General features: G+C 39.8%; 3 protein-coding genes across 5 annotated transcripts; 2 read left to right on the top strand and 1 right to left on the bottom strand.

Moving 5' to 3' along the window:
- Positions 1 to 1,058: 1,058 nt before the first annotated feature.
- On the top strand, positions 1,059 to 7,671 carry ugdh (UDP-glucose 6-dehydrogenase). The gene is made up of 12 exons (XM_071503533.1): positions 1,059 to 1,254; positions 2,881 to 3,042; positions 3,532 to 3,633; positions 3,747 to 3,947; positions 4,022 to 4,219; positions 4,754 to 4,901; positions 5,002 to 5,096; positions 5,192 to 5,322; positions 5,644 to 5,783; positions 6,646 to 6,737; positions 6,841 to 6,951; positions 7,090 to 7,671. The coding sequence occupies exons 2-12, from the start codon at positions 2,881 to 2,883 to the stop codon at positions 7,198 to 7,200; spliced, it is 1,491 nt and encodes a 496-aa protein (XP_071359634.1). The 5' UTR covers positions 1,059 to 1,254; the 3' UTR covers positions 7,201 to 7,671.
- rpl9 (ribosomal protein L9) lies at positions 2,779 to 21,102 on the top strand. Of its 3 annotated transcripts, none has more exons than XM_071503537.1 (8): positions 2,779 to 2,789; positions 15,914 to 15,960; positions 16,089 to 16,204; positions 16,860 to 16,955; positions 17,177 to 17,309; positions 18,093 to 18,173; positions 19,888 to 20,013; positions 20,942 to 21,102. In XM_071503537.1, the coding sequence occupies exons 2-7, from the start codon at positions 15,915 to 15,917 to the stop codon at positions 19,992 to 19,994; spliced, it is 579 nt and encodes a 192-aa protein (XP_071359638.1). In that variant the 5' UTR covers positions 2,779 to 2,789; position 15,914; the 3' UTR covers positions 19,995 to 20,013; positions 20,942 to 21,102. The 3 variants fall into 3 exon arrangements, with proteins under 3 accessions (XP_071359638.1, XP_071359636.1, XP_071359637.1); XM_071503535.1 differs by lacking the exon at positions 2,779 to 2,789 and adding an exon at positions 15,267 to 15,290; XM_071503536.1 differs by lacking the exon at positions 2,779 to 2,789 and adding an exon at positions 15,298 to 15,375.
- Positions 7,732 to 14,618, bottom strand: lias (lipoic acid synthetase). Its single transcript, XM_071503534.1, has 11 exons — positions 14,458 to 14,618; positions 14,022 to 14,197; positions 12,850 to 12,943; positions 12,043 to 12,123; positions 11,734 to 11,890; positions 11,370 to 11,427; positions 11,146 to 11,274; positions 10,183 to 10,328; positions 10,021 to 10,091; positions 9,815 to 9,926; positions 7,732 to 8,702 (listed from the first exon to the last, which is right to left on the bottom strand). Exons 1-11 carry the CDS (start codon positions 14,539 to 14,541, stop codon positions 8,641 to 8,643), a joined length of 1,170 nt encoding a protein of 389 aa, XP_071359635.1. The 5' UTR covers positions 14,542 to 14,618; the 3' UTR covers positions 7,732 to 8,640.
- Positions 21,103 to 23,545: the final 2,443 nt, after the last annotated feature.

Genomic DNA, 23,545 nt, shown 5'->3' with positions numbered 1-23,545 from the left:
AAAAGTCTTTAATAATGTATAAGGTGACGCAACAATACAATAAACAAAATGCCTGACTCTTAGCATGGAGTTGACACTTTAAACAAGTCTCAATAGAAAGAAGTATTTTGGGTTTACAACTTAAACACAGTGAATCCTAATAGTCTTAAGGAATGAGCAGGGCAGGGTATTTGTTCATGACCTCCTTTCAAGTCTGCTCCTATTCTCTTATCTGGCAAAAGACTCCCACAAAACTTGGAAATGTTCACATCTGTGCCAGTTCTGTTTGACTCAGATGAAAACAATGCATGTTGAAATGTAAGACACTTGTGTTGTTTTTTTTTTAAAAAGTAGAAAGATAACTGAATATTAAGCCCTATGTTATTAATATCAGCTTTCATGTGGAGTTGCCATCTTTGCTGCTACAACAGCGCCTCCTCTGCTGAGAAGACAGAATTCCTAAGTCATTGAAATAGTTTATCAGAGGCAAATATGAGGCCTCAACCAGCCAAATTAGTTTAATCAAGAAAATATGTGTCAAAGTTCGAGCCTTTCTTGTGTAAAATGCCCTTTTTTTTGTTGCTGTTCCTCCAGTGTAGCGCAACAGGGAAACACGGGGGAATTTTTTAACTAAAAAGAACCGGGACTGGGAACAAGGGCTAGGGAATTTTGTTCACTGTCACTCACATAGAAATCACAGTACTGAGAAACCCGTCCATGGCCAGGATGAACAGGGGGGAAGATTACAGCAGGCAAAACCTATTTCATTATTCATACGGGCAGCTGACCATTGTTTTAGGACAGACTAGAAAAAACTGAATCTTCGATCTTATAGATGGCATGGGACATAATCAGAAGGTGGGGGGGGGGGGACATTATAACAGTACATTATAACAGTAATGGAGGAAGGATTTATCGCAGAACCGCGTTTAGCTAGCTGTATCTCATAAAACTACTACTAGCAATTTTATTATTTATAAGTCAGAATAATTATTTGCTTTTACTTTGAAAATATCACGCCGGAAGCACCTCTGCCGCGGTGTTATGAAGAATGTAGTTAGCCCTGACAAAAGTGCCTCAGTGTGGAGGGAGGTGGTGCTTTAAAAAGTTATAAGAAGAGTTAGTTGCTCTTTGGCTCTTCCAGCTTAAAGACATTTACCGTGTGGAACAGAACAGCTGCTCCGGAGTCCACGTCTGTCTCGGCAAGGCACACTGAGGAGAGGAGAAAACATAACCTGCGCTTTTCTGAAGTTACCAATTGTCGAGTTGGCAGAGGTAATGTAACGTTAGCTAACGGTTGCTAGCTAAGTCAGCTAGCTGATTCAACATAGACGTCCATTCATTTGTTTCATGTGTTGAGCTCCTTTACTCCGCGTCAAGAAAAAGGGGGTAAGCTAGCTTAATTATGATCCTGTTCATGTTTAATGTCACTCCGCAGGCGGTGACACTCGCTCTGTAGCACAGCAAACGTTAACTAGCTGAAAGGTAAATGGGATAAAAGGTCGTTCCTCATCTGTGCTAGACGTGGCTGAGCTGCAATGAAAGGCTCTTTATCTTCTACCAGGCTGTAACGGTGCGACTGGTACTATGTAGCACTGGTCAGCGATTACACATGGACAGGTCGAAAGGAAAATCACAGCGTTATAAAGACACCAAGCTCAATTTTTATGGTAGAGCTTTGCTTGTTGTAGTAATTCAGCTCTCTGTAGCTTAAATTCATTAAGTTTAGACATCTGTTAGCAGTGAAATACACTCTGTTGGCAGTTTATTAGGGATACTTAGCTAAAAGCAATGTAGAATAATACAGCAGTCCTGCAATAAATCCTACCATCATGAAGATTGTGATGTAAGAGGAAGAGAAGGAGTGTTGATCCGACTTTATGGTCAATTTTGGAGTCTGTCCTTTGTGGTGCATTCGAAGTGTTACATTAACACATGTTTCTATTATTTTGTCCGCCCTATTTATGTCAATGAGTGTATGCTAAATAACAGAAACACCTCTCTGAATAATGTAATCATGCTGCTGAACACAGCCTCCACAATAATCACAAAGTTTAACCAATGTTTCTGTGAAACAGTCTCAACACAAACTGAATAATGTAGGACAATGAACTGCCAACTGGTTGTGTATGGACAGAATGGACACACGCTGTACAGTGCGGCGGAGAGCTGTAACTAATCAATGTTTCAATATCAATCAATGAACAAATTGTTTTCATAATCACAAATTCCTAAAGCCCAAGGTGATGTGTTTAAATTGCTTTTGATCAACCAACAAAAACCTAAAGATATTAAGTTACCTGTCACATAAGATACATAAAAGACTGATTGTAAAAGCTGTAAAGTCTTGGCAAGTTAATTGGTGAACCATGTTAACTGATTAGAGCAGAACTATTCAAAATGGAAACTGTTGAAACCAAGCCAACTTTTCTGATGCATGCTTGCCTTTAGAAGTAGATCAGCCCATGGAGGTGGAGGTTAAATTGTTAAAAGCCAATTAATCAATTATAGTTACCCAACAGAAGATGAATCTTTTGGACAACAGATTTATCATTTGTGTCATTTTTGAGTGACATGTCAAACATTCTCTAGTTTCAACTTCTCAAATGTGAGAATTTGCTGGTTTTCTTTGATATATCATTGTAAATTGAAAACCTTTGGTTTTTGGACAAAAGAAGTAACTTGTGGAGGTCGCCTAAGCTTTTTTCATTATTTCCGATGAAAAAAATGATCAAAAAAAACAATTAGAAGATTAATGGGTGATGAATGTAATCATTAGTTGTGGTTCTTGTAAAATGTAGGTACTCGTGGTTTTTACCAAAAAACAGAAAAATTCTTTATTAAAACATTTATCTTGTTTCTAATGTGTTATGTTATTTTTTTATCCTGTCTTTATGTCAGATGTTTCAGATAAAAAGAATCTGTTGCATTGGTGCTGGATATGTAGGAGGCCCAACATGCAGTGTGATCGCCCAGATGTGTCCAGAGATCACAGTGACTGTCGTGGATGTCAATGAGTCCCGCATCAAAGCTTGGAACTCAGACACTCTGCCCATATATGAGGTAGCATTTAAATGTTATTCAAAAAAATCTGAGCCATGGGTATTATAACAGGATTAAGTGTGTAATTAATTGTAAAACTGTAACAAGATGTGAGTCATAATTTATTAGGAGCAGTGCCATGTGTGTTTTTTTTACCTACATTCTTATCTCACCTTTGAGATTTCTGGATCTTTTAAAGAGCTGTTGTTTCATGAGTTGAGGCTTTGCCTAGACGTTGCTAGGCAAAGCCAGTGTTTTTGTACAATATTACTCCATCATGGGCTAAAATGAAACATAAATTAGTTCCAGATTGTGTTGTAACTTCTCTACGTCAACCTTAACCACAAGGTATTACATCATCATGAATGACTAGTGTAAATTACAGTTCAGGACGAGTCACTGTGAACTTTTTTTTTAACTTGTAACCACTTGTGCCATGTTTTTTCCACGTTTCTACATATTCACTGACACACCCTCCATGTCTTGTTTTCCCACTTCCCCCCACTTCAGCCGGGTCTGAAAGAGGTGGTTGAATCATGCAGAGGGAGAAATTTGTTTTTCTCTACGGACATAGACTCAGCCATCAAGGAAGCTGACCTCGTCTTTATCTCTGTGAGTTCATTGCTTCCCCCTGACAACACACGCCAATACTGTTTCCGCTGTTTGGACAACTAATGAAATAAATCTGACATTTCTAACACACCATGGTTGCACGTGCTCCACAGGTGAACACCCCAACAAAGACCTATGGGATGGGGAAGGGTCGTGCGGCTGACCTCAAGTTCATCGAGGCATGTGCTCGGCGGATTGTGGAGATGTCTGATGGCTACAAGATTGTCACAGAGAAGAGCACAGTCCCAGTTCGAGCTGCTGAGAGCATTCGGCGGATATTTGATGCCAACACCAAGCCCAGCCTCAACCTACAAGTGTGTAATTTGACACATACAAAACTCTCTGAGATCTGTTGTTGCACATTTCTAAAATCATGTCCCTGCTTTAGGTGTTGTCCAACCCAGAGTTCCTTGCAGAGGGGACGGCGGTGAGGGATTTAAAGGAACCAGACCGTGTCCTGATTGGTGGAGATGAAACAGCTGAAGGCCAAAGAGCAATCAGAGCTCTGTGTGCCGTCTATGAACACTGGGTTCCCAAAGCACGAATCATCACCACTAACACATGGTCGTCTGAGCTGTCCAAACTGGTGAGTGTAGGACTGCAACTAATGATTATTTTATCAGTTATCAGATAATTGTCTCCATTACTCGGTGAATCTTTTTGTCAGTGAAGTCAGTTTAACTGAAAAATGCTCGTTCTAGTTTCTCAGACCCCAAGATGTCTGTTTTAAATTGCTTGTTTTATCCTAACAACTGTGCATAACTCAAAGATATTCAGCTTACTATCATATATGATTGTGGTTGCAAATAATCTGCCATCTGATGTGAACCCATCAAATGCTTGAAAAATATCAATTTTCAGAATAACTGGTAGTTAATTTTCTTTCAAACAACTTATTGACTAAGTGTTGCAGCTCTATATATGACAAAGGAAAGTGTCAAATACTCACATTTTTGCTTGAAGAATGACTGAAACAATGAATCGGTTGTTTTGATGGTTGACTTTTTTTCCTGTTGATTACTTGCCTGACCGTTGCAGCTCTAAACAAATGTTCCTTTGAGCGGACTTTTGTATTTTTTCGTTGTACAATCTAAAAAAAACATGGTGTCTGTGCGTGTAGGCAGCCAATGCATTCCTGGCACAGCGAATCAGCAGCATCAACAGTATCAGTGCTCTGTGTGAGGCCACCGGAGCTGACGTGGAGGAGGTTGCCAAGGCGATTGGCATGGACCAGAGAATAGGCAGCAAGTTTCTCAAAGCCAGCGTAGGTGAGAGACATGGCCATAAGCTGGTTAAAGCGAACTTCTGTGTAAAGAGATGGGTACATTTTTGTCTTTCATATCTGTGCCTCTGTAACACCCTGACCAGGTTTTGGTGGAAGCTGTTTCCAGAAGGACGTGCTGAATCTGGTGTATCTGTGTGAAGCCCTCAACCTTCCCGAGGTTGCTTCCTACTGGCAGCAGGTGATACACAGCCTAGCACCTCACTTTTAACTTTTCTGGAGGTGTTTTCTCTCTGTATTCACCTTATTCTCAATGTCTGTCTTTATTTTTCTCAGGTGATAGACATGAATGAGTACCAGAGGCGGCGGTTTGCCTGCAGGATTATTGATTGCCTCTTCAACACTGTTACTGGCAAAAAGATTGCTCTTCTTGGTTTCTCCTTCAAAAAAGATACAGGTGACACAAGGTGAGTCTCTCCTCATGTTGTTTGTTTTTTATATTTCCCTCTCACACCCTTGTAGATGTATGTTATCTTTGAGTTATTTGGTTTTCTCTGATATTTCTTTCCTATCAACTTTGTCTGTTTAAACATTAACTTATTAGCATTGTTTTTATGAAAAGCCTCAATCAACCCCTGTGTATAGCCTTTGTACATACAAAACATGCAGAGTCACTGTTGATCATACTTTAATCCGCACGCACACCTGCCAGTATACTGTGGTGAACTATGGCCCTGGTCAACTTTACACACACCGTACTAGAGCTTGTGCTTGTGTCGCAACTCCAGGGAGTCGTCCAGTATCTACATCTCTAAGTATCTGATGGACGAGGGAGCCAAGCTGTTCATCTACGACCCCAAAGTTCTTAAAGAACAAATCATTCATGACCTCTCCCAGCCCAACATCTCAGAGGACAACCCAGAAAGAGGTGTGTTTGTGTTTATTGTTTTAATACAGCTCTGAAAAGGCTTGTAAAACCCTTCTGGTAATAATTTTCTGTCTTTATTACATAAGATAGAGCAGAATGTTAAAGGAGGTGAGAGAAGAGAAAAAGAGGGGATGCAACATAGGCTGGACTTGCATGGTGTCTTACAGTGTCTTCAATCCCTAGGTCACTTCTAGTCCCATCCCCACCACCAGCTTGCAGCATGTTGTGTTTTCAATCTTTGGGGTCTCCAGGAAAATAGTTTCATAACTACCACAAATTAAAAGACATAAAAAATAACCAATATCACCCTTTGCCATATCACACATATTCAGCAACCAAATTCTTCAAATTGGTTCACAATAAGAGTATATTATATAGAAATTAAAGTCAAATATGAAATGTGTGAATCAACCTCAAAATACCCTGTTCAGCTTAGAGAGAGTATGGGTTGTTATGGATAAGCATGCATAGCTACAGGTGATTGGTTGACTGACAAAAGAGCCATTGTTATTTATTTGGTAATTGTCAATTGTTTCAGTCACTTTAACCAAAAATGCTGAAAAAACAGTTTGTCAAATGCTGAGTATTTGCTGGGCTTTTGAGCCTTCTGTGACGCTAAATTCAGTGTCTTTGGTTTAGGCTTTTTTTTTTACTATTTTTCTATTTTATAGACCCAATGACCTAACATGAATAAAAATATGCAACAACCTTAGATGTAACTTATCTTGATTGATTAACTTTATGGTTACACATTATCATTGGTACTATATTTTAACAAGAAATTCCAGAAATTGAAATCAGCTTATAGATGTGATGTTCAGAATTCAAATATTTCAGTCATTTATTTTGGATATTTTCGTAGTGTCGGAGCTGGTGACTGTAACCTCAGACCCTTATGAGGCTTGCCAGAGTGCACATGCTCTGGTCATCTGCACTGAATGGGACATGTTTAAGGTCAGAATATCACTTTTTTTTTTCTCCATCTTATAAACTGCTTCATCTTGGAGGAATCTGTGAGCATAAAGTTTAAACTGATACCCCCTTAATTCCACCATAGGAACTGGACTATGAGAAGATCTACAAGAAAATGCTGAAGCCAGCCTTTATATTTGATGGTCGCAGAGTGCTGGACCACCTCCACCCTCACCTCCAGAACATCGGCTTCCAGGTAGGACAGAAAACACACCTCACACATGCACTTCTCATTTAAAAAAAAAAAAGAAAAGAAAAAAAGTCAGCTGATGAGCTGACTCCCACAAGTAACATCTATCAATCAGCTTATTTTTCTGCCTTTTTCTCTCCGCAGATCGAGACCATCGGTAAGAAGGTGACGGCGACAAGAATCCCCTACACCCCGGCAGCTGTTTGTCCTCGCATCAGTGCCACTGAACCTCCCACCAAGAAAGCCAAAGTCTAAACCTCACCCCACCCCCTCAGCAGTCACACACAACACATTCCCCTCTCAGCCTTTTTGTTGGTTCATTGTTGGTGAACTGTAAGTACACGCCTACTGCTCAAGGGGAGGATGTTTTTTAAGCCTTCAGTATGAAATTGTGTGGAAGAAATTTTGTGATAAATCATTCCAGACACAAACGGTTAATTTTATACATTTCCTATTAAATAGCATTTATCAACCAAACATTTCAGATGCAGTTACTGTGTCCACAGTCTGTTGTTGTCAGTTTTAAAGGAACACTATTAGTGTGAGTCTACTTTCTTACAGTATTTACTATATAATCAATTATTATTGCTAAATTGCAAATTTTTATACTATATTTTAAAATATTTTTATAAATCATCTTACTGTATGTTAATCAGTATGTGTCCTCTATATCAGTGACTGTTTACTAAAGGGGCCAATGCAATAAAATGTGATGTGTGTCCTTAATTTGTGCCTGTTTACTTTTTCTACACTGAAAAAAAAAAGTGACACAGAAGTGAAAACAAGTGAATGTAGACTGAGGAGTTTTAATTCTTTAAATATAAATGCACATTTTAAAGATTTGTTTTGTCTTCACAGTCAGTTTGCAAAATAAACATACATCTCTGTTGTCCAGGAGTAAAATTAAAATTTTAGTACATTGGAAAAAGCACTGTTTGAGCCCTAATTGCTGCTTATTTAGATACAGAGGCATCAAGAGTCCCTCTTTTGATACTGTGTACCTGACAAAAGGCCAATTGTTCTTTTTCTAGTGTAATAAAATATAAGTTTTAAAGAGTCCTTGCAGGCATAATGTAATTTTACCTCGGAGTTGCTGCAAGAACCCTCAGACCAACAACAAAAAAAAACCTCTTGCTTGATTAAATCATTGGTCCTGAAACGGCAGACATCAAAGCACTAATAAACAGTTCGCTGTGAAAGGTCAGTAGCTCATTAGCTGAAGTCCAGGGCCCCTGAGGGGAGGGAGCTGGTGGTGAATGTGATTTAGGGGCCCCTGAGGTGCAGAGATGGCAAATTACAGCTACTGCTCACACCAGGTTGTATTTTCTCCTGGCAGGGTCACATGGACAGAGAATGCACCCAGGTTATCTACATATCTGCAGGCATCTCACTGCTCTTTGCTCTCTTTGATCTCCTCCTTAAATGTACTGTTGACCTCTGGGTTGCCACAGGTGGACCGTACCAAGTCTTGTTAATGTCACTGCTCTACCCTTATTTACTGCCACCTGCCTTTTTTTTTTTTTTTATTGCACAGGTTGTTACTACTCATTATGATAGATGCGTTTCCTGTGCTATGGTTTACAACAATGTGCTGTGGTGCTGCAAGTATAAAGCTGATTTTGTAACTGTAAATGTGTGTAGTTAATGGTATATATAAACGTAATATGCAGGGCAGACTGAAGAAGCTGCTGGTTTTCATTCTGCTACAGTGACTTCTGCTTTTCTCTTCTTCAGTAGATTCTTCAGGAAGAACTCACCTGTAAAAAGAGAAAAAAAAAACATGAAAAAGATGTACTCGTTCCTTATCGACTCTTATTCTGCTTTTTAGTTTTACATTATCCTTATGTCCTCATCACACCTCGACTTTGTAAGGATGTAAAGGGGCAGTTTGACCACTTAATGCGAGTGTTGTCATATATATAGAGATATATAGAGACTATTTTATAATTATTATTTAGTGCAATAATTACTTCCCAAAGACACCACAACGTCTATGCCTCTTATCCCCATTCCCCCCGTACGTCCCTGCATCACCTTTCAAAATAAAAGAGAAGATTTACCTCATATAAAAAGATGTACAAACTTACACCTCTTGTATTGTGCACCCTCTTCTCTACATCCACAAAACAAATGAAAGTCTTGATTATCAGACCCCAGTGTGTACTCCCAATTCTCAGTGTATAATGTTTCTTTTTCTTACCTCATCTTAATTTCACTAAATTAACTGGATTCCCAACCCTGTTGTTTTTAGCAGCTTGTCTCTGAGATTTCTGATGCTGCCACAGTACAATGAACATCAATGGATTTATATTTGAAGTGCTCAAAGCATTGAAGCATCACATTAAAAAAAATTAACAACTGCATGTACTTGCAGGAACAATCTCTTCATTACTATGATAATGCACAAACCTTACTGTGAAATATTTTTCATCTGAACAACTTGCTTTGCAGAAATAATCTTTAAATATCGCTGTGGATTATCCAGTCACGTAGAGTCTTTTTGGAAAGACATTTCTGTCAATGCTTTCACTGCTGTTAGGAGCATAAAGTAAACTACTCTATTCACATACATTCAATTATTGTGGCTGAAAAAAAAAAAAACTTGAAAACCTGAGCAAAAACACCCAAACTATCTGCACATGTAGATACTACTGTACATTAAGAAAGAAAAATATTTTTGTTCCAGTTTGGGTGAATTGACCCTTTAAGCTGCTTCTGTACTCTTAGTCATGGGTTTCAGCTCACAATATAAAATATCCTGTGATTGCAGAATAAAGTAGATATTAAATAAGGCAGTCCTATATGTCACTGGACTGGACTCTCTTTAACTTGCGCGTGTATGATGTGCGTGCTATGTAAAGTCTCTCACCAGCTTTGTAGGAGGATCGCACCAGTGGCCCGCTGGCTGTGTAAACAAAGCCCATATCATTCCCAACTTTCTCCCAGTGGGCGAACCTCTCTGGAGTGATGTATTCTTCCACCTAAACCCAAACACATGTTGACATTTTACCCATGGTGCTTTCTCCCTGCTGCTGGAGTAAATTGAGAATCCCATACAGAGTATAATGACCTTACCTTCAGGTGGCGTTTAGTGGGCTGCATGTACTGCCCAAGTGTTAGACAGTCCACCGCTGCCTCTCGCAGCTCTGCAACATCAGCACAACAGTGTGACCAGGAAATCGTTGTTTACATCAGAATGCGTGTCTGTGTGTGTGTGTAACTAATGAGCGTACGTACCGGTCAAGGTGTCGAGTATCTGTTGGTCAGTCTCCCCCAGTCCCAGCATGATGGAAGTCTTGGTGAGCACAGTGGGTTTGACCTTTTTAGCGTGCTTCAGGACACTCAGAGACTGGTCAAAGTTCGCTCTGGGGTCACGCACATGCCTGGAAACAGATGGGACAGAGAAACATCCTGAGCCATTAAAATACATTATCAAAAAGGTAAATATACTGTATACCCCTACTCTGAAAAACATATACCAAGTTATCAAACCCCCACAGTGCGTGTTCCCCGTGATTACAATTCTGCAGTTCATCTAGTATTTATGATAACAGCAGGGAAATGGCTCTTTTGTGTCACCTGCTGGCCATTGTGTGCACTACCATCTCTGTGACTGATGTCCCTCTTGTGGCAGATCTGTAACCAACACTATGCAACTTTTTATTTATACACTTAGACTAAGACAACTACACAAAAGTCTCAACTTAAACTTAAACAATTGGAATGTGAGACCTTGAAAGGTCCAGTTCACATACAATGAGAATGGACTTTTCATCAAAGTAGGAAACATCTCGTGTCCAATAGTTAAACATTTGAAATGAATATTTACATATTCATAAATTCTAGATATTACAGTGAGGGAAAAATAGCAGATCAAATTTTAATTATTTTTTTTTTTTTTATAATTTACTCAACCTTTTGTGGAAAAACATATCAGACACAATTATTCTAATCTAAGCACTGTTTTTATCTTTCTTGAAACATCTCTGGAGGACACCAAAAGACTCATTATTCTCATGTTCTCATTATTCAAATGAATTTGATTCATTTCACTAAAATCAGACTGAAGAGCTGATGGATTTAAGATTTACATTAAGGCTTTAATCACATATTAGATTCTTAGCTTCTAACTCTGTGCATTTATCATATCATAAAAACACAGGAACTACAAGCTGGTAAAATACAGAAGCGATATGTTACCTTTGCAGCTCACGCACTGTCTCCACGTTGTGGGCATACACATCTAACCCCGACAGAGCGATCTTCTCTACAGCTGACAGGTCACCACGAAAATCAGGGGTCAAACATTCAACCAGGATCTGAGAATTTCTGGATGAAGATGACAACGGTGGTAATTTATTCATTTTTGCACAAATATCAAGATACAAATGCCCAATAAATTCAAAAGAGATGGGTGATTTTACCTCTCCTTCAGGTTAGAGACAGTTTTAGCAAAGTGCTCTGCCCCTCCATCAGCAATATCTGCACAAACAGGAAAAAGTTGCATTACAACAGGCAATTATTGTTATTATTTTGAGTTTGTGGATTTCTATTTTTTGGAAACCAGAAAGAACCTCAGATTCCATCCTGATCAAGATATTGTATGTAGAAAAAAAAATAGGGAAATAAAGCATGGTGTGCCAGACAGGACTGATGCTCTGAGTTTACTTTGCTAAGAAAAACCCAGAATACATAATATATTACATCAGCTACGTATGATGTAAAGTAGCAGTAACTGTAGGTAAGAGTTCAGTAGATACACTGATGCAGGAGATCAGAGGTCATTACCATCTCTGTCCACTGAGGTGAGAACCACGTAGTCCAGCCCCCAGGCAGCGATGGCCTTGGCTGTATTGTAGGGCTCGTTTGGGTCCAGAGGTGGGGGTTTACGGGCCGTCTTCACCGAGCAGAACCTGCATCCACGGGTACATGTGTCTCCCATCAACTATATATACACAGAGAGAGAGAGAGAGAGAGAGAGAAAATACAGGAAATTATATCAAAGTGATCCTTTGTTGAAACTCTGAAGGCTCTTTCTGTAACTGGTAGTGAATTCAGCTGCACATCAAGAGTCACAGTCACAGACTAGAAACTGACCATGATGGTGGCTGTGGCTGTGGCGTACTCTCCGCCTCCCCAGCATTCCCCAATGTTTGGACACCTGGCCTCCTCACACACCTGAGGAAACGGACATAGACACATGTCTTCAAATGACCAAGAACTGAATTTTTCAGTTTTCACCAATGACCAATTTAATACAGCAGAGAATGTCATTCATACTCTTTTCACAGCCATACCAGTCGAAGAATGACAAAACAAATAATAAGGTCTACAATTGTTCACCTTTTTATTGTTATTTCCCTGTTCTGTCTACCATAAGGAACAACCCCAGGAGCCTAAGGGATGAACGGCCCCTGGGCTGAAGTGGCAGTTAGTATTTCTTGTTTGAAAGTCACAGAGGTTAACTAAAAGACTACAAACACAGACAAAACTATAAATGAGAGACTCAAAACGACCACACAGATGTAAAACGACAGCAAACGACACACAAAACAACTTCAAAACCCATGTTTCCAGACCTGCAGATACCCTGTGGACCTCAGTGTCAGAACTATAAATTTTATATTGAGACATTTTATATGTTGATAAATTGTAAAACGCTTATGCTTTTCAATTTTGATAAGTATATCACAAACTGTTAACTGTATTTTAAAGGCAAGTAGGTTTGTCACAGTAACACTTATGCAGTGCTAATGGGAATCACCTAACCTCTCGCACTCCAAGGTCACATTTGACCCGCCTCAATATCTCTGTGCGCAGCATTAGTTGTATTTATTTCCAAGCGAGCTCAGCTGGGGGCCTTGACAACGCTGACATTTGTGCGCTCACAGACATGAAACTTACTGTGTGCAGGTTGAGGTCTCTCAGCGTGTTCTTCAGCCTGTTGTAGTTCTTTCCAATGGGGATCTCTGTCTTGAGCCACGGAGGAAGCCGTAGCCTGAAATCACAGCACAGCCGGTCACAAAATGTGCAAGAGTGGTCTCGTCTCAGTGTAGGTGTGGACGATATCTGCTATCATAGTATATGTCACTAAGCATTGTGATAGAGTGACTTTTGTGGAAATTCAACTGAAAAAAATATTTAAGGATAAAATAACCAGATGGGAATGTCACCTGAAAAATCACCATGTAAATCAATGAGGATTTTTTTTTAAATACTGATTCAAAAATCTTTTGTATCCATACTGCCATGCAGCAGTCCTACTGAAACATTAAAATAGTAACAAAGATGCTCTAGAAACAAGATGCCACAGGGTGAGAAAACAAGCATGACATCTACTCTCTCTCATGAAAACAATGACAATCTCTTTAAAGCAAAACCTCAAAACTACATTTCACTTTAACAAACAGATGCTAGAGATCCTCTGTCATGTGTAGTGCAAATCGAATACATAACTTGCATTGGATTTCATCACCCGAATACAGAACACATCCGCTAGTTTAACTGCCCTTCATTCAAAAGTCCCTTAAAAAAATTGATTTTTTTTATATATTCAAAAATGTTAACACTTAATTAGACTTTACCTATAAATCTGGTATAAACATGAATGAATATGCAGTATATAAACATATTTCTCACTGTTTGTCTTTTTTTACTAATACTAATATTTCTTATCTTTATATTATTGTTCTGCATGCTAATAAATGATTGCATTAATCTACTGTTATATTCTGTTTTAGGGTGACTTCGTAACATCTGTCCTGTTGAAAAATATTCTCTGGAACATTTACAGTAACCTTTATTAATGAGCACTGTCTCTGTTAAATAAACTACTAAATAAATAAATAAATGAGGATCTGGGCTGCCACAAATAATTTCTCTAAAAACTTATGACTTCAAGGACACTTAACCTTCATGTTAATTCAGCTCAAGGCAGCCTAGGAAAAGGTTTTGTCTGATCTGGTCTTTGAACCCTTCTGATAACAAACACACCACACTTTCCAGAGAGTTTTCTTGAACCTGCAAGAGCTGGAAATCCCAGCTTTCTCTCAGCCGCGGTGTCTCTGCCGTCTTACCTCTCTCCTTTCTGTCTCTTCAGGTTGCCTCTGTATTCAACCCATTTGCTTTTCTCAGACAGTTCCCCTGAAATAAAGTCTTGCAGATCAGGCCCGTCGTCGCTCAGAAGCTCCTTCTTTCTGTCAGCCCGGTCTGGGGAGGACCTGGCCACAGTTGTCAGACTGCTGGTATAAATCTGGAGAGACAGGACCAGGGGGGTTAGTTGAGGGACCTCTGCTTCACTGAGTCTCATCACACAATCACACACTGTCGTGGTGTTGACGGCCACTGATTTTTGTTATAAACACTCACTACAGCTGAGTTGCAAAACATACACCCCTGCAGGTTGTACTTCCAGGCCTGTGACACAGGCTTCACCACCGACGGCTCCCGTTAACAGACCACCCACACCGTCACTGTTCGTGAACTGGGTAGTATCCGAGTGGAAATACTCACATGTGGGATGCATCTGGGACTCAGCCACAGGTGGCTTGTGGAGAAACGACCGGCAACACAACAACTTTGTTTGAGCAACGCCATGACTTTAGTTAGCAGGTGACTGTCATTAGCCACAAATCCTCGACAAGCGGCTGCTTTGGTCTGGTGCTACATTCACGTGATGTCGGCAGAGTGGGACAATATGAAACCCTCCCGGCTCACCTCGTAAAATCTGGTGAAATCTGGTTACTTGGTGTGGCGGAATCGATGTCAGTACCGATATCGATACGTTTAACCAAAACAGCAGCATAAAAGTTGCACAAAAAATTGTAGGTGACAGATTAAACAAGAAAACGTATGGTAGTCTAACAATTGAAAGTGGTTATTTGGCCGAATTAGTCATATCAATGATAATATTGAATTACATATCAATATAACTGCCAGCAAGGGTGGCTTTAGAGCTATTTCACTAACCGTTTAATTGCACTCCTGTGGTTTATTTCACAGACTGAGGGAGCAGTGGCAATTTCAGGATTCCTCCGATGAGAGTGAAGTTGGTTTTTCCCACTCAATTTGCAGTTAGTCTGAGATGGCCTGAACGCCGCACAGCTGAGCGGAAGAAAATTTAGATAATAACTAGAACTAAATACACGATGTCTCTATTTTTATTTGGCTCCCCGTTTTACTGCTAAAACGTTTGGCTACACTTTTGACAGGAGTATTATATATCCTTACTCCGACAATTCGTGATCGGCAATAAGATCGTCTGGTAATGCCTGATGACGACACGTACGTGCTCTACAACAACGTCGTGACGTCCTTCCTTCTTCCTTTCCTCTGCTACCGGCGAGGTGAGGATATCCAAGAAATTATCTGTGGGCTTTTATCTAACTCCATCTGTGGCAATTAAACATGTTTTTGCTGAAATTCTAAATCGTAAGACACGGGGAGCTTTGTGTTTCACGACACATGCTGCATTTCGGCTGTAGTTTAGGTTTGTGAGGAAATATATTAGTTGTTTTTCCCGCTGTCTGGTACAGGCCCGACGCTGCTGAGGGCCTCGGCGCCCTGATCAATATTATTTATAATAGATGACCCTCGGGTGGCTGCAGTTTGTACTACGGTCCATTAACGTGTTTGGGGAGTTTAATTTTTTTTTTGCAGTAACCACACTTGTGAAACACTGGTCTGACTGCCTTATGTAGCTCCACGTTAGCATCAGCGCTAGTTGAGATATGCCAGTGTGGCTGTGGCTGTGACACCGAGCACATTTCAATCAGAAATTGGTGTAAACATGAGGCCACACTTCATATACCAACTATTAGGGGTCTAGCATACCTCTCCACACATGCGTAACCTGGCTGCACACTTTTAACTGGATCTTAAACATTATAGTTAGTAAGATGTAGTTGTCACATGTGAAGTGTGTGAACGGGCTTCAGAGCATTAAACGTCCTGTGTTGTCTCTTTACAGAATGAAGACCATTCTCAGCAGTCAGACTGTCGACATCCCCGACAATGGTAAGACACTGATGATCTCTACAGAGTGTTGGGATGATGCGAAGGCTCTGTTTATAATCTTTTATTTGTATGAAGAGTGGCTTCTTATTCATTGTGTGTTTTCTTATTGCTGCTGTGTGGCGGTGCAGTCGAGGTGAGGTTGAAGGGCCGGACAGTGATTGTCAAGGGGCCTCGTGGCAAACTCGTCAGGGAGTTCAACCACATCAACCTGGAGCTCAGCCTGCTGGGCAAGAAACAGAAAAAGGTAAGGAGGACCAAGAACGGATTTCATGACATGAGGCGTAACACGGTGTAAAACACTGCACTTGAGATGAAATGATGTGAAAGGAATCCCTCATAGTGACGAATCATCGCCTGAATCACCATCTCGCCTCAGCTTCACAGAGCTTTATAGTGATTTTCAGGTCATTGTTTAGTTGTCGGGCTTGCAGCTTTACTGATTTGTTTCGCTCTTACCGCTCTCAGCTTCGTTTTCAGACGGAGCAGAGAGTTATTTCAGTGTAAAAGCCACTGTACACTATCTGTTCAGCACCAAAAGACACGGATTAGCTGCTGAACACGGCGTGTTCACAGCCAGATGTCTCTCTCTGGAGTTGGTAGAGACCTAAAACAGTTGAGTGAATATTGGACTTAAATTGGCCAAGTGCTCAGAAACAGTGTGTTCACAGTGTGCATCATAACATCTCAGATGTTGCTGTCATCCTCAAAATGTTAGTGGTTTTACACAGAAAATAGAAATTAAAATTTAAAAAAAGCTTTTTTGCTTGACAAATGATTGATTAAATTATTTTATGAAATTGTTGCCAATGAGTTTCCTGTTAATCTGTTAATTGACTAACAGATGAATTGTGTAAGCACTAGTACGTTTTAGTGAAGAGTCCCTGTGGTGTCCTCCTCAGCTTCGTGTGGATAAATGGTGGGGTAACAGGAAGGAGCTGGCCACAGTGCGCACCATCTGCAGCCACGTCCAGAACATGATCAAGGGAGTCACTTTGGTGAGATTTCAGTGCAACTTGTCTGATGGAGTCTTGACTGTGCCCAGTGTCATACTGGTATAATAAGCTCTGAGCTTTGATGGTGGAGTCGGTATAATTTTGTTGTCAGTATTTCTGTTGTGTAGTTGTAAAGCCACATGTTCGCCTTTGTTGGAGAACAATTTGTTTTGTTAGCCTTTACAGTCCGGCTCAGTGGCTCCTTCTCTTCTGTCTGACTGCAGGGTTTCCGGTACAAAATGCGTTCTGTGTACGCCCATTTCCCCATTAACGTCGTCATCCAGGAGAATGGCACTCTGGTGGAGATCAGGAACTTCCTGGGAGAGAAGTACATCCGCCGTGTCAGAATGAGGGCTGGTGAGTCTGGTTTGTAGTTTTGACAAGGACACATCTGTAAGGTCTGATTTTTCTTAGATGTGGCATAATTGGGGATGTAAATTTGACTTAATCTTTTGTTCATCAATAATTTGATTGTTGCAGAATTAAATACTTGACAAATCAGGTAATTAAAGCAAATTAGATTTAGAAATTAAAGCATGGCTGCTCACTGATTTGCAACACTGCCCACAAATATTTGATAAAATCGTCATACTGAAGTGGTAGCTGACTTTTTTTTTTTTTTTTTTTTTTTAGAACCAGTGCAGCCAAATGTAAACGGTAGAATCAGTCTTGGTTGTCTTGGGACATTTTGCCACTTCACTGAACCTGAGCTGTGAGTGGTAAAACATGTTTCGCTGCTGACCTCCCATATAAACAAGTAGTATAGACAGATGTCTCTGGTGCACAGATTACCCGTCACGTGTAAACAGCCGTTTCTGACCACTCAAGAAATATTTTGTAAAGCAGTCAATTTCTTTATTTTAAGACAAAGAATGAACTTACAGTGTAGTGGAGTGACTGAATATGCCGTTCACTAACTGGATTTAAGTTACTCTCTAAATTCTTATCATTCCTGTGTGGTGTCTGTGGCTCAGATTTTAGGGTTAGAGCCTTAGTGCATCCTGTCCACATGTTGAGGTGTCTTTTAGCAACTCATTGATTTGTTCTCGGGTTGAAAGGTGCGTGGTATAAGTCCATTGCAGCACTTCCTATATTTGATGTGATCGTGTGTGACCATGGTGTCTCCTGTCTGTCTCTCAGGTGTGGTCTGCTCAGTCTCAGCTGCCCAGAAGGACGAGCTGGTGCTGGAGGGCAACGACGTTGAGCTGGTGTCAAACTCATGTACGTTGTTCACCTTTTTTCCTCAGCAGCTGTTCCACATGGCACAGTAGTATCTCTGCACATTAGAACAAGAATAATTTGCATCTCTACCCCCTGGTGACATCCTTCCTGATATTTGAGTCCACAGAGTCTTACTTTACTCATCTTAATAAAATGCTGCAGATTAATTATCAATGTTCTTCAAGCAGGATACCTGATGTAATCGCTTCAGTTCAGGCAGCTTGATGTAGAATACTACGTCTATCAAATGAGATCACAGGAAATCTGTTGGTGGCATGTGATTGGCAGAGTGATTTCACATCATTTCTGTGGTGTAGTAATTGATCCCGTCAGATGCTGTATATATGTATAGCCTTCCCTCCTCCTGTTTTGCAGAATAGATTATTCCCCTGAACTGTCCCCTGAGTTTGACTTTTCAGCTATTATACAGCAGGAGCTTATTACTTTTCCTGACAAAATAGAGTAATCTTTATCCAACCGCAGAAGTGCACTGATTTCATTTTTTAAAAATAATTAATAACATGAAAAATGTTGCTGTAGAAAATTGCAGTCTGTTCTTTGCGTGCAGTAAAGTTTATCAGTGAATTCCAGCAGGATTAGTATTCATCAAAGTGTTGACTGATTGCAAATATGCCCAAAGTCAATGGTTCCCAAACGGTTCTGGCATATGACTGTTAATAATAAAGTCAATCAACTTATGACTCTTTGTCAAAGGTCATACATGAGCTGTAGTTGTAAACACTTCAAGAAAAAGTGGTTTGAATCATGTTAAGAGCCTTGAACAGACAAAATGAATTATTCACTAGGCAAAAGTAAAGATAAATGTCTAAAAAATTAACCAAACAAATTTGACTTGGTTAAATTGTTTATCATCTCACAATGCCTCACATCTATCTTGCAGCCCCTTTGAGGATGGGATCCTGAATCCCTGGTTGAAATACTGAATGCAGTTATCAGTGATGAATCATGTCCATTTATTGTCTACATTGGAACATATTGTTTTAAAAAAAACACCATCAGTGGGCACCAGTTCAGTTTTTCTTGCCTAGTCAGGAACATTTCCTTGTATAAATCCAACACCTTCATTCTGACAAGTGATGTAGATGTTGAAATGAACCCACTCCCTCCACCCTCTCCCTCCATGCCCACTGGTATACAGTATAGTGCTGTTTGTAAATAGGACCGTGACACATTTCTTTGCTGTTGGCTCTGTACTCCAGCACATTGAACTTGAAATAAAACAGTTGTTTTGTGGTTCAAGTGCTAGCTTTCAGCTTTATAGGTGCTGTAGGTCAAAAGAGTAGGAGAATGCAACAGCACAATGATTCTAAACAAAGACACTAAGACCAAACTTCAGTGTCACCTGTGTGCATTTCATTTGCTGAAGCCCTTGGAACAAGCAGTGGCTGTCCTGTAGAAGCCTGTTAGAGCATCACCAGGAAAGAAACTGAGAACTGATTCTAAGATATTACACATGATGATAAACTTGTATTAGTTATTCCCTCTGAATGAACAGCCTCCCAGCTGAATCTTGAACCTTAAAGCTGTTTCATTTCTAACAGTGCACTGGATAACGGAGCCTAAACAACCAGACTGCCACCAAGTACCTCCTGACTGCATTGTGTCTCTCCTCCACTTGTCCCCTCAACCCTCCCCTGTAATTATTGTGATCCCTGTGTTGTGTTGTGCTCATCGCCCCTTCTCTCTGTTCCAGCTGCTCTGATCCAGCAGGCCACCACAGTCAAAAATAAGGATATCAGAAAGTTCTTGGACGGTATTTACGTGTCTGAGAAGGGAACAGTAGTGGAACCGGATCAGTAAAAGTTCTGCAGTCGTAGAGGTTAGATAATGCCGTCGAATCCTCCCTTGTGGCCTCCAGGGGAGCCCTCCTCTTTTTTTTTTTTTTTTTTTTTTTGCATGTTCCTCACAGTCTCTTTGTTAAAGCATGTTTCTTTTCTTTCTCGTCTGTTTCCAGAGATGTCTGCAATGTCAAGTTTTTATGTAAAGTTGTTGTGACTAAGTACTTGGTTTTTCAAAGAAACTTTTTATTTTAATGTTGTTTGGGCAGAGCAATGTGATTTTAAAAACAATATGTTGATGCAGTTTTCCGTAGTCTGTTAATCTTACAATTTAAAAAAAATAAAAAATAATAATAATAATAATTTGGTCAGAAATTGACATTATTTTTTATAATTTCCCAAAGCCAAAGATGTCAAAACAAATTTTTGAACAACCATCAATCCAAAAGTCAAAGATGATTAGTTGGTTCATATTACAAAGAAAAGTGTTAAAACCTCACATTTGAGAAACAAGAACCAGCAAATGTTTAGCATTTGGTTGAACAATTGGTGTTATTTCTGTTGGATGGAATTTTAAAATTTACTAATCATTTCAGCTGTTACACAAGGTAGCAGCTGTAGGTGAAGAAATTTAAGTGCAGTTAACTCTTTAATCTTTTATTATTGTATTCTGCGCATGTACTTAAAGTGCGATTGCAAATGTTGACCTATTGCAAAGTATGCATTTGTGTCATACCTCATTGTTTTTGACATTTAGTTCATCAACCACAGCATGCATCTAAAATCTAACTTAATAAATTAAATTGATTTTTCCTAAAGAAACGATCTCTGTAATAGTGCTTATCTCATATAGCCTGTCAGGCTTTGGTAAATTTTGCATATTGTGGTAATACAACCTTTTCATTAAACCACCTACCTGTTAGCTACATGTGATTTATTTCTCTCACACTTGGCTATTATGTTTTTCAGCGGCCTTGATCCAACAGGCCACCACGGTCAGAAAGAAGGACATCAGGAAGTTCCTGGATGGCATCTACATCAGCGAGAAGACCACTGTGGTGGAGCCAGAAGCCGAATAAATGTTCACCATGTTCTCTTATGACCAATAAATTACCAACTTTTCCAATTAATCTCTTGTCTGGTTGTTCTTCACTTTTATTTTACTCGCTCAGCTGTGTGTCAGAGTGGGTTTAGTTTTGCAAGAACAACTGTGACATCAAACCAAAACTATTAATAGGAAAAATTGTTAAAATGTGAACAACGGACATTTGAATCTGCAGCCAAAAATCACAGTTTAGGGTAACTGAACCTGTTGATTCACTGATGCTTACATATGTAGTTTTTTAGACTAGAATAAACTGAAAAATTCATACAACTTTGGTCATTTACTTTCCTAATAGTATCTTTCACCCAAATGTAAAACAATATAACTGGCAATTTTTCAAACCAAATGAGATTTAGTTGAACCTTCAGTCAGATTTAAATCCCTCTAATCCCAGTGTCCCCTCTCTTCTGCCTGTTATTTTGAGGTTATGTCCGCAAGGATGATTTTACAGGTTTTTTGTTTTTTGCTTTAGAAATGGCAACGTTGGTCAGTTCATCAGCTGCCAACCACTTTAGTCCAGGCTGAACTATATCAACAAGTAGTAAATGAATTGACATGAAACAATTGTGGCCCTCAGGTGGTCATTCTAGTTACTTTGATGGTCCCCAGACTTTTCTTCCAGCACCACTGCAAGGTTCACATTTTGGTTTTGAATGTCTTGGCTGCCATTGGACAGGTTGCCATTACATTCACATGATGTTCATGTTCCTCTCGGGATGATTTTTATCTAGCACGTCATCACGTCAAAATTTGAAAATGTCCAATATTTTACTTCATGACAAAACACCTGGTACATTTGAGTATGGTAAACATTTCACCTGCTATACATTAGCATATTAACTCTGTCGTTGTGACCATCTTAGCATGAAATGTCATGTCATTGAAAAGTAAGAAAAGTAGTTTAATGAATGTCTCGGTGTCAGCTCAGGAATCATCAGGTGTCATGGTCCCAGCATCTGCATCTCAGACTTTACCACCTTTAAACACCAAACACACAGGAGTCAGTCAACATAACACCAACCAACACACTGAAGCTATGTAATGAGGCCACGGTCACATGATGAATGAATTCACTTGTAGGAATTCACTGCCATCGCACATCAAATCAAATGCATCGATCTACACTTTAATTCCCATTTTCTTATTGATACTATTCTGCATCTCTAGCTAACATAAATTACAAAAATCATGAATAATTTACAGTTAGTTTAAAATGTTCCAACACTTATTTTACAGGGTAAATTCAATGTAAAGCATCGAATGATGGGCTACATCTTTAACTATGACTAATGCAGTATTTATTTCATAGTATAACAACCCTATTTTTAATGCTATATCAGCCGGATTAGAAGGATCTGCAGTAAATGTAACATATGATAGTTCAATTCATAATTCATAAATTATTTGTATGCTACTGCACAGTTTATTCCAATAATCAGTATCTCCAATGAAAATGTGAATAGAGCTAACAACATTAGTCTCTGAGATTACATTTCCTTAAAAATGGAAGAGCATGGTGTTTAATTAGTCCCAAAAGTTGCACACATAAAAACCACGCAGAAGATCACAAACTATACTGCTGACTTGTCTACCTATAACAGATAAATTGTGTAAACTCAGCTTGATATTACCCAAATCCCCCACCATAACAGGGGGAACACATCCTGACAGCTGGGGATGTTGCTGTCAGATACCGTTCCCCCTGAGTTTAATACGATGGGAAGATCACAAATCTGTCAAATTCAAACTGCTGACGACCTACAACAGGTAAGTTGTGTAAATTTCAGCCTGATATAACAGTGGGCGGTGAGAGTCAAAGAGCAGGTACTGGTCTGTGTGGGTGGGTTTCCCGTATATTCGAATGTGGAGGCTCCTGCCGTCTTCAATGTGTTTGGCACAGTTTTAAAAAGGCAAGCTGTGTCTGACTTCCTCTTGTTTAAACATGATGTTACAGTCAACTGAGTTGATATGTTGTGTGAAGGCTTTCACTTCCTGAGTTTTAATTTTCACCCATGTGTCGTCCACAAATCTGGACCAGAGGCTCAGTGCTGTTCCTCTGAAAGAGTTAAGGCCTTGGTTTCTACTTCTTCAGTATACAGGTTTACCACAATGGGATATACTGGCGAACCCATAGCACTGTAGGACCCCCCCCCCCCCCCCCCCCCCCGGAAATAGGTGGTATTTAGGCAGAAGTCCGGCAGTTTGCAGATCTGGTATGGGTTGAGGTTGGTTCTATTGTGAAGGGTGTTGTCGTGTAGCAGGTTTTGCCTTACGGTTTCCACCACCTTCGTAGCTGGTATGTATGCAAACAAGTTTTGTGTGCAGGCTGTTGCCAATAAACTTTGAAGTTGAGTGAGTGAAATGAGATTTACAGTGCAGGCGATTCACGAGGCAGTGGAGCTCAGTTTCTCTCAGTGTACTTCATCTCACTTTCTCTGTTCCACCAGTGCCATCTTGCTCACGATTCT

The sequence above is a fragment of the Trachinotus anak genome, unplaced genomic scaffold, assembly GCF_046630095.1.
Source record: "Trachinotus anak isolate AG129_WGS33_773 ecotype Australia unplaced genomic scaffold, CSIRO_AGI_Tana_v1 ptg000019l, whole genome shotgun sequence".
Classification (NCBI taxonomy): domain Eukaryota; kingdom Metazoa; phylum Chordata; class Actinopteri; order Carangiformes; family Carangidae; genus Trachinotus; species Trachinotus anak.
Note: the sequence above shows the minus strand (reverse complement) of the source record. Positions and strands in the feature narration are given on the sequence as shown.